This window comes from Numenius arquata, chromosome 6, assembly GCF_964106895.1.
Source record: "Numenius arquata chromosome 6, bNumArq3.hap1.1, whole genome shotgun sequence".
Classification (NCBI taxonomy): domain Eukaryota; kingdom Metazoa; phylum Chordata; class Aves; order Charadriiformes; family Scolopacidae; genus Numenius; species Numenius arquata.
In genome coordinates this window covers 52706714-52716765 of record NC_133581.1, presented here as the reverse complement: position 1 = coordinate 52716765, position 10052 = coordinate 52706714, and the positions used below count along the sequence as shown (strand labels likewise).

Sequence of the window (10052 nt, the reverse complement as noted above, 5' to 3'; positions counted from 1 at the left end):
GTGTCCTCTTGGATATGATTAATTTAACAGACTACCTAATCTTAAATACTTGCGATCAAATCATTTCTGGGTGGAAACCAGGGAAGGGGGGGGGGGTCGGGGGGGTCGGGCTGCGAGTTCTTTTCCTTCCACTAATGAACGGTGCAGGGCGAAGACTTAACTTGGAGGGCCTCCAAGTTAATGGGGAGCTCGGCGAGGTCTCCCCTGCAGAGCGGCCACCGCAGACCCCGTCCCTCCGCCACCGTCGAGGGAGAGCTGCCGTGAGCGCCGCCAGCTCCCGCCGCCGCGGAGCGGGAGCGCCCCGAAGGGGAAGGGCTCTTTTCACGTCTTCTTACCTCCCTGTAAAAGATGCCCCTGCGAAATCAGTTGTAAAGCGCTCTGAATTCCCCACCGCGGGCAAAAAAAAAAAAAAAAAGAGCCCGGGATTCATGCCGCCTTTGTAGGTCGCAATTCAGGCTCCCTGGCCGGGCGGCTCCGGGCGAGGAGAGCTTTCACCTCTCGGTCTTAGGTTAAGCAGCTCCTTGCAGCTAACTTTACAGGGGTGCTTTACTCACCTTAGGGTAGGGTGACAATGGCAGGCTTTTCTCAGACTCCCTCTCGTTTAGTCTTTCCTCTCAAATCACGGATAACCCCAAATACACTTGGAAGACTCCCTAGAGATAATTCTTTGAAATAGACTTTGCTTTCATTTCCCCGATTGAGAATACTAAATCCGCTCGCTTTAAGTCTAATTCGCTAGCCTGATACTGTATTCTGTTACACGGTCTTAAGAAGGAGGCGGGAGGGCGGCAAAGTTACTGGTAGTTGCTTTGCTTATTTGTTTGTTTTTGGCAGTTTGTTTTATTTCCTTTGCTTTTGTTTTTTGAGTTTTGGCTGGTTTATTTTGCTCCGGTGGAGGGGGGAGGCGGGTTTTCTGCCATACCGTTCCGGAGTCGGAGCATCCTGGACCAGTTCGCAGGAAGAGGACTTTAAACGCGTTTCCCTGCGGCAGTATGTGTCTCTTGGTGGCCACCAAGACGCAAACCTAAGTCTGCACGGAGGACGCTTCAAATTTTTCCTCTTTTCTGAAAGGGACGAGGAGGGGGGACACTCAAGGCCTCCAAATACAAACGCCTGTCTCCCGCACACCGCAGTTTTTACCAGCTGGCAGTTGGGTGCCGGGACGTGAAAGAGGCCCCGAGTAAACACCGACTTTTAAGAAGGCGGCCGGGCTGGGGGCGGCCGGTCCCCGCGACGGCGGGGCCGGCGGTTCTCCCGCGAGGCACGAGCGCCCCCAGCCCGCGGGACGGGACGCGCAGCGCCGCCGCCGCGCCTCCCCCGCCCGCCCGGCCCGGCCCGGCCCCCACGGACACGCGTGTCCGGGCGCGGCGGCTTCTCGCGGAGCGTGAGGCCGCGGGGGTCTGGCATCTCCGGTCTCTGCCGTTCCGGAGGCAGGCGGGGGTGGGTGCCGCTTTCCGCAGTGGGGCGTGGGGAGGTCCACGCGTGGCCCGAGGGACCAACGGGCCGTCCACGGGCAGGCAGCACGCCGGCGGTTCTCTTAGAAGTTAAGGCCGGCGTGTGCTGGGCACCCTCCCCCGTGCACCGGTGCCATTTCCTACGGTGCGAAGGAGACGCACGCTCGGTACCGCTCCCCCCTACGCTGAGGTGCCTCAGCTCACAGCATCACAGAAAACTTAATTTGCTATATATTAAAAAATTAATCCGTTTCATGAGATTAGGAATGGCAGGAGCACGGGGGTCCAAGTCACCCATCGGGGGGGACACGAGGCGTTGCTCTCTGCCTCCGCCACGTCGGGACAACAAAACAAGAACAAGTCGGTCCGCAGAGGGCCCCGTCCCGGGGTCCTGCCCACGCACCCGCACGCCCGCCCCCACCCGCAAGCATGAGCAAGCTGAGCAAATCAGTGGTTTAAATTTCCGCCCCTATCCCAAGATTTCGGGTTTTCGACAAGTAAATCTCCATATAACTAGAACGCGGTCACGGAATTTGGGGAGTGGGAAGACAAAGGGAGTGCTTGGAGCTCTGCGATGAACGTGAACGTTGCCCGTGGTCGGGTCGGCGGTTTTAAGAGCGCATTTGCTCCGATGGAGCACTCAGAGCGAAAACCAGCTCCGTTTTAGATGTACGGCTTTTTGCAAGGTCTCTCTCCTTGCTCTCCCGGAATTTTTGGCGTTTAGTCGCTTTCATGATAATTTAGGGATATTAGCACTCTTTACACAACCCCCGAAAGGTGCGAGAAGCCCATCGCTTTTTCTCAAATGACAGGCTCAGATTTTTTAGAAATAATTCATTCCGGAATCCGCCTATACTCGCCTTACTAAAATCGTCTTTCATACAGCAGAGATGGAACAAGGAACAAATTTCATTCCGGAATGAGTGGTGGCGGGGAATTTTGCCTACTCCCCAAAATATTTCTACGCCCAACCGTGACCAAAAAGGCACACTCAGGGATCTGCGGGAACCGCGCTCCCTCCCATCCTGATACCAGCGGACGCAAATCACGAGTGGAGCTACCTGATACCTGAGTGTAAAAGAGGAGTAAAATCCGCACTCACCCGGTGCCGGCGGAGGACTCCCATCCCCAAGTGCCATCGTGAGCCTTTCTTGCAGGTAGAGGCAGTTTCTCCTGGCATCTTAAAAAAGGCAAACACAACATTGCACCCGTGTGACTTTCTCTGGCGTTAGTGGCAAACAAGCAAACAAAGAGCACGTTAACAAAACAAGCTAAAAATCTGCGGATAAACCATGAGAACTGCTAAACCGGCGAAGAAACTTCCAACTTACCGCTTGAAACGAAACAGCCCGAGGGGGAGGGGGGAGGCCGGGGGAGGAAACACTTTGAGGAAGAGACAAAAAAAAACCACACACAAAAAAAAAAAAAGAGGAAAAAAAATCCTAACATTAGACACACGCAGTTTTGGTGTAACTGGTGCTTTGAAACTGCTTCGGTTGCACGGGCGATCTGCTTATCAGGGGGCACAGGGAAACAGTACGTTTAGACAGAAGTCTGTCATCTCTATTCATTCGTATCACATGGATCTGCCTGTTGGGAGAAGAAGTAGGGAAGTGCACCTACCCTTCTGGTGGGAAGGCTTGCTGGGATTGCTGGGCAGGTTTCTTCTGGAGGGTCCCATCTCTCTGGAGTAGCTGCAGTGGAGTTGAGGGCAGGTTCTCCGGTGAGGTAGGAATGTGCAGGAACTCCGCCCTCTGGGCACAGTCACACAAACCCAGCAAAACAGCCACAGCCAGCCCTAAAACCTCTAATGATCTTCACCTTCACCTCTTCCTAACCCAGTTCTCCACCACTTTTTGACCCATTTACCCAGGCACCTTCACCACTGCGCGAAGGGGGTGGGGGTTGGGGGGGGGGGGGCTGTTTCCAAAACAAGAACATTTCAGCGCACAAAACTACCGAAACGCTAGTAGAGACACTAGTGCGTGGATAGATCCCTCCGTAGGGTTGTGTGTGCTTTATGTATGTGTACATATTTATTGCCATTCGTTGATTTTGTAGTCGTGTAATACATATGCGCATATACTTTCTTTCCTGGGCGGGTATATTATCCGAGATTATACGATTAATTACATAGCAGTAACTGTCTACAGGCAGACTTTTTTTCTTTTTCTTTTTCTTTTTTTTTTTTTTCCCCTCCTAAGGGAAAATACGAACAATTAAAGAATATACTCACTAATAAAACAGTGAGCCTTACTCAATGTTCTTTCTTAAGCAAAATTTTGATGTGGTTCAGTGAAAACGTAACCGGAGTTCAGTGGGAGTTTTGCTGGAGTGAATAGTGAATACGTGGTGATTGCGACCTCACATTAACACAAGTGGTGAGGGGGTGTGTACCTGAATCATAACTTCTGACATAAATCTTAATAATAATCAGAAGAAGTTATAAAGAGCAAAATGACGTCCCAGTTAAACTATTTTTCCAAGCACCGGATTAAAAAAAATTATCACTCTCCCAAACACTAGTTTTGTGCCATTTAAGGCAAAATATATTATTGTTCACATTCTTTTAAACCCGTTTGTAAGAATACATGCCACATAACGGATGCTATTTTACTGAAACAAAAGAAAAATATTTTAAATATGTAAAAACTGGTTGACTAAATATCCCATTGTGGATTCGAGTTACAGTTTATTATCCCTCAAACATGTTTGCGAAAGCAATCTTAAAATCGTAATTGGAGGTTTCTTGATGAGCAGATTTCTTCTTCTACGAGCTATGCGAACGAAGTTAATCACCTCAAACATCAACTAGGAAAATAACAATAGCTCCTTAATTCCATAACGACCATCCGTCCCCCATAAACAGTCTAAATTAGGAAATACTAAAGAAACGACGCTAAAACACCGCAACATTCTAGAAACGTGCATATTAAAAAAAAAAATAATCCTAAAAGCTTAGCTTGAGTATCTGACATATAACCCGCCACAAAAAACAAGTATCAGCTAACATAATTATTGACAAATTAAAAAAAAAAAAAAAGGAAAAAAGAAAAAAATAAGAAAAAACTCAACCAAACCTACCACCTCACATTCGGTACCGAACGAACCTGTACAAAGAGTAGCCTAAAAGACATCCCCAGCGAACAAAAGGGTTTCTGTGGCTGGGGAGCAGGCAAAGGTAAAGGCATATTTGGGGCCTTGGCAGTCCTGCTACAAACCATGACAACTTCAACTTTTTTTTTCTTTTTTTTTTTTTTTTTTTTACAGAGATAGTCTCATTGCTGGTAATACGTGTAAGGAAACGTGAATAAATTACCAGCTCAACAGCCATCCCTTCTCCCAGTGTAAGGGAAAGAGTGAAAAGTCTGTGGCACCTGAACTGCTTAGGCAGCACTTTGCTACACTGGACCTAAGGGAGAGCATTCAGAGTGAGCGCTTGCTTAAACGAAGGCTAGAGAGACATACACCAGGGCTACCCTTTTCAGGAATTATTATGCATCACGCTTATCTAATTAATGCTTATTAGCCAACCCCAAACTCTGACATAGCAAGACTATGCTTTCCTCCAACCTGACTTGTCTTTTTCCTCCCCTTACTATATTGTCAGCAGATTTTTTTACATTGCGAACTAAATAATAGTTTAAGTATGTGCTATTGGATTTCCTACACTATACAACCGATTGCAAGTGGTAAATAATAAATCATGCCCTTTGTCAGGGGCAGCAGATGCCATTCTTTTAACTTGCTTAGGTACAAGTATACAGAATGGGGTCCCGAGGCTTCAAGAGTTTAAATCACACCTATTTCATTTTATTATTTCCGATAGGTTTGTTGAAAGGAGTTTTGGGTTTTAGTTTTTTGCGATCACTTCTTTTAATGACAATAGAGCAAAGAATATGGGGGATGGTAGGCGCTTCCAAGCGGTGGTATCATCTCTTCACCCCCAAACAAAGCAACCTTTTTCTCATAGTGATGATTAATTTTGAATTGCAGAAGTGAGAGTGAAAGCCAAGAATATCAGAGATTTCTCTTCTTCTCCCCCACATAGTGCAGAGCTGGGTGTCCCATCTCTCATCCGTAACCTTTCACTCTTCTCTCTTTCCTGCAGATCTACTTGCATCTGTTTATTTATTGCTTATTTTCGGAAGATTTCCCCTCCCTCCCCTTACACTTTCAGCATGACAAATATTCTGTTTGCAAGGATTCGGATTTGCTATTGCTTCTTTATTCACCACCCGGCATTTTTTTTTTCTTTTTCTCTTTCTCTTTCTCTTTTTTCTTTTTCCTTTTATTCCTCTTTTCTGTCTTTCTAAGATCAGCTCTTTAAAGTGTTTGCGATAACATCTCCGAGCTGGAGATTATTTTTCATTGGGCCTATTGTGAGCAGTCGCCGGCTTATTGCACTGCTGCAGAGCCCAGTTTAGACTACACAAACGTAACAAATGAACAACTTGTCCTCTGCGGACTCACCGCGGGATCCAATTAGTTCCTAAACCTTTTGCGCAAGTTTTCTAATTATTTTCAAGAGTTGTGGCTTTTTATAGGCTTCCCTAAACTCATCAAGAAACCAATTCTTTTTAGGGTTAAATGCTTCTTAAAATTAGTCGTAGCATTGCCCCCTTAAAACTAATGGGTTGATTCTCCGGGCAAGGGAGCACACTTACGGAGGCTCGGGTGGGTTAGCGGGGCTTCAGCAAGCGCTACCATCGGCAGACAGACAGCGAAAAAGAAATCCGTTTCAAAGGTTCAATCTAAATGTATTCACATAGGTTTACTTTTTCTCTCTCTCTCTTTTTTTTTTTTTCCTCTAAAACGTTTAAACATCGGTATGCAAGCCAGGGCGTCACGTGACCCCTCCAGCCCTCTGCCTCACTGCAATGAACTGCAACTTCATCTCACCCCTGCTCGGCTCCTTCCCCCGTCCGGAGGGGCGAGGGGGGCAGAGGAGAGAGGTTCTAGCTGAAGAACTATAGCTACTTTTACAATATTTAAAGCCAAAGTGTTTGCAGCATTAAAAGTATATAAAAACATGCGGTATAGATACTTCCGGAACAGTGTTCCTTTAAGATAAGGATTGCATTTTATACACATACATATCATAGCTTGCTAAATCTGATCAAATGATTCTATGAAAGCTAAAAATATGTATATGTACACACATAGACATCCATAGTTAATAGGTCTCCAGTTATCATACAGTCGAAATTAATTTATTTCAGAAGAGTAACTCTTTGAATGCATTTCAGAGATTGCAAGAACAACACGTATCTATGTTATAGATTTAAAAAAAACCTCATTTTTTTTTCAGTGTGTGCATATATACTTAAATTTATATGTATGTATATATATGTACGCAATTTTAAGCATCTTCAATGTAAGCCAGAGTTTTTAGTAAGACACCCTACCTCGTACGAACAATTTTTTAAGCAGACTTGATAAGAGTTCTACCCCAAAACGGACATCACAATAATGGCCGTTATGTTTAATTAAATACCCTGATCCTTTACATTTGAAAATACTGTTGTTAAAGACAATATGATCGGGGGGGGGGGGGAACATGTGAAAAATGGTGGACTGCTGTAATAAGCAGCCCTCTGATCTCCCTGTAACTTTAAAGCTTCTGCAATATTAATTTTAGTTAATAAAAGAGACAAAAAAACTATCAAGTATATATGAATTTAGCCTATTTTTTTATTTCTGTGTGTTCATAGTAAACATTTTTGTAAGTGACAAACACGGGCATATGACCACAGTATCACAATCAAGAAATTTTAAGACGACATTAACAATCACTCAAATTTATGCGGCATTTGCGCAACACAGGTTACATATTTGCAAGGTTTACCTATAAGTACAATAGGTATTAACATTTCACTACATTTAGAAAAAAAATAAAGGTGACCTGTTAGTGACCACATACATCAAAATATACACAACACAAACTGAAGGCAATCATTAATTTTGTCCCCTTCTGATTCATTTGAACGGGCAGTGCTGCAAACTGAAATAATGTTGCTGTTTTTTTTTTTTTTAAATTACTCCGTACACTGAGTACATTTTCTAAAACCCAATCTTTGGTCTAAAAGTAAACAAACAAACAAACAAACAAAAAAAAAAGGAACCCAAAAAAGCAGTTCAGTAAAGAAAATGATAAAATAATAAATGGCCGAAACGTATCTTGGGCATCTTTCAGTATTAATTCTGCTTAAATACAAATTACGTTTTAAGTTTTTTATAGTTTTCATAAATTTAGTGTGGTTTTTTTTTTTTTTTCCTTTCAAGGTCTGCACCCACCGACATATCCATGATAACTTATAATACTGCAAACATGGAGAATCTGGCGGCTTTTAGTGATAGACTTATCGTATTTGAATAAAAAATTGCAAAAGCAGTCACTATTTAGATACACATTCTACTATAATTTTGTCTTCCAAACTTCATAGTCTACATTGTAATCTCCCCACATTGCACCTTGCTGACACTCCTCACCTTGGTGGAAGAATAAACAACCCTAAAGACTGAACAAACGTACAGAAAATGGGGGACTTAATAAAAAATACCTGGACTTTTTTGTTTTGCTTTTTTTTTCTTTTAATTATCATTTACAATGCAAATGTGTGTAAAATGTTCACTTACAGTCTGATCCCATGGATGTTAATGTATTAAAGGGTTTGAAGAAGACCCCTGATTTTGATGTGTGAAATAATCAGAAAGTCCTCCGGAAAGTCCCGTTGTAAAACTTGGCAAAGAAGGTCTTAAGGACTCACAGGGGAGAGTGGAGGGCGCCTGTGGCGACGTGGAGGAGGAGGCTGCCCTGGCCGTCATTGAAGTGCTGCTTTGAGAAGTCATTGAAGGGTGAGGAACATGGGGGAAAAAGTAACTCGTCTGTCCTGCTAGGAGGTTTACAGAGCAAGGGTTTAGGGAATAGGTGCCGGAGCAGGGAACTGACAAGCCACACGGCACTGAGGCGGCCAGAGCTGCTGCTGTGAGGTGATGAGTGGCATAAGGTATCTCTCCATTGACTAGTCTATCAACACTTAACCCATTAGACGTGGAAAAGGAGTGGTTGTTTCCCAAGGAGTTTTGAGTCAACACTGAGCTGTAGGGCATGGGGTGGCTGGGGTAGGCGGACGTGGTCCCATTGTAACTCAAAGTGCTGCTGGCCCGGGGGTGGTGCAGGGAGAGGAAGGGGGACATAGGCCAGTACAAGGATCCTGCCCTATCCATGAATGTCAGTCCGGTGGAGGTGAGCCGGGCGCCCCGCTTGAAGGCCAGCTTGGCCCGCGAGGTGGTGGAGCGCCGGCGGAGCTTGCCGGTGGTGCCCCCGATGAAGACGTCGTCGCTGGAGGGGTCTAGCATCCAGTAGTTCCCTTTGCCCGGGTCGTCGTAGTGGCGGGGCACCTTGACGAAGCACTTATTGAGGGAGAGGTTGTGGCGGATGGAGTTCTGCCAGCCCTGCTTGTTCTCCCGGTAGTAGGGGAAGTTCTTCATGATGAACTCGTAGATGCCGTTGAGCGTGAGGCGCTTCTCGGGGCTCTGTCGGATGGCCATCATGATGAGCGCGTTGTAGCTGAACGGCGGCTTCTCGTACTTGCCGTTCTTCTTCTCCCCCTCCTTCCCGCTCTCCCCGTCCTTGGCCCCCTCCGCCGCCCCCTTCTTCTCCTCCGCCGCCTTCTCCTTCTCCTCCAGCTCCGCCGCCGCGCCCGCGTCGCCTTTGCCCGCCAGCATGTCCGCCTTGGCCACCTCCAGGGCGCCGGAGGCGGCGGCGGCGGGGGGCGGCAGGAGGAGCTGGCCCTTCTCCTCGTCCTCCTCCTCGGCCGCGGCGGCTCGCTGGGGCTGCTGCTGAGGCGGCGGGTGGTGGTGGTGGTGGTGGTGGTGGTGATGGTGGTGGGGGTGGTGGCTGTTGTGGTGGCTGTGGCTGCTGTGGTTGTTGTCGCTCTGGACGGCTTCGGGCACCAGGCTGTTTATGCTAAAGGAGGATTTCGGCAGCATTTTCACTTCCTTCCTATCTCCCATGTCCAACATCACACACTAGTCTGAGGGGGAAAGTTGCGGCGGCCGAGGGAGCAGCGCGCGGGGCGGCGGCGGTGGCCGAGGCGGCGGCGGCGGCGGCAGCGGCGGCACCACCGGCGGCGGCGGCGGCAGCGCAGTTGGACCGCAGTCTCAAGCGCTGGCAAGTCATGTAGCAAGGACAGGAACCGCCGGGGAGGGAAAAAAATAATAGCAATAATAATCACCAATCAGATAAAATCAAACCGAGTCAGAGCGGAGGAAAAAAAAAAAAAAAAAAGATAAAAAAGGGGAAAAAAAACCCTCTGAAAACCCAACAACAACAACAAAAAAACCCAACACACAAACACACACAAAAAAGAAAAAAAAAAAAAAAAAAAAAAGCTACTTCATGGTGCCCGGTTCCCCCGGCAAAGGCAGAGCAGGGGGGAGGACGGAGCAGCCGCAGCGGCGGGTCGGCGAGGAGCGAGCGGAGACGGGCTATACAGACCGCCCTGGCCGCAATTAATTTCAGAGCTGCAGACACGCATCGGGGCTGTAAAAAATTTTTTGGTTTAACCTTTCCCACCGGCCGCCCAATCAGGG

The 10052-nt window shown here is 47.0% G+C and overlaps 1 protein-coding gene across 1 annotated transcript; it reads right to left on the bottom strand.

Annotated features, from left to right (window-relative positions):
- Window positions 1-8111: 8111 nt before the first annotated feature.
- Window positions 8112-9482, bottom strand: FOXG1 (forkhead box G1). Its single transcript, XM_074149767.1, has one exon. The coding sequence runs from the start codon at window positions 9480-9482 to the stop codon at window positions 8112-8114; it is 1371 nt and encodes a 456-aa protein (XP_074005868.1).
- Between the last annotated feature and the right edge of the window lie 570 nt (window positions 9483-10052).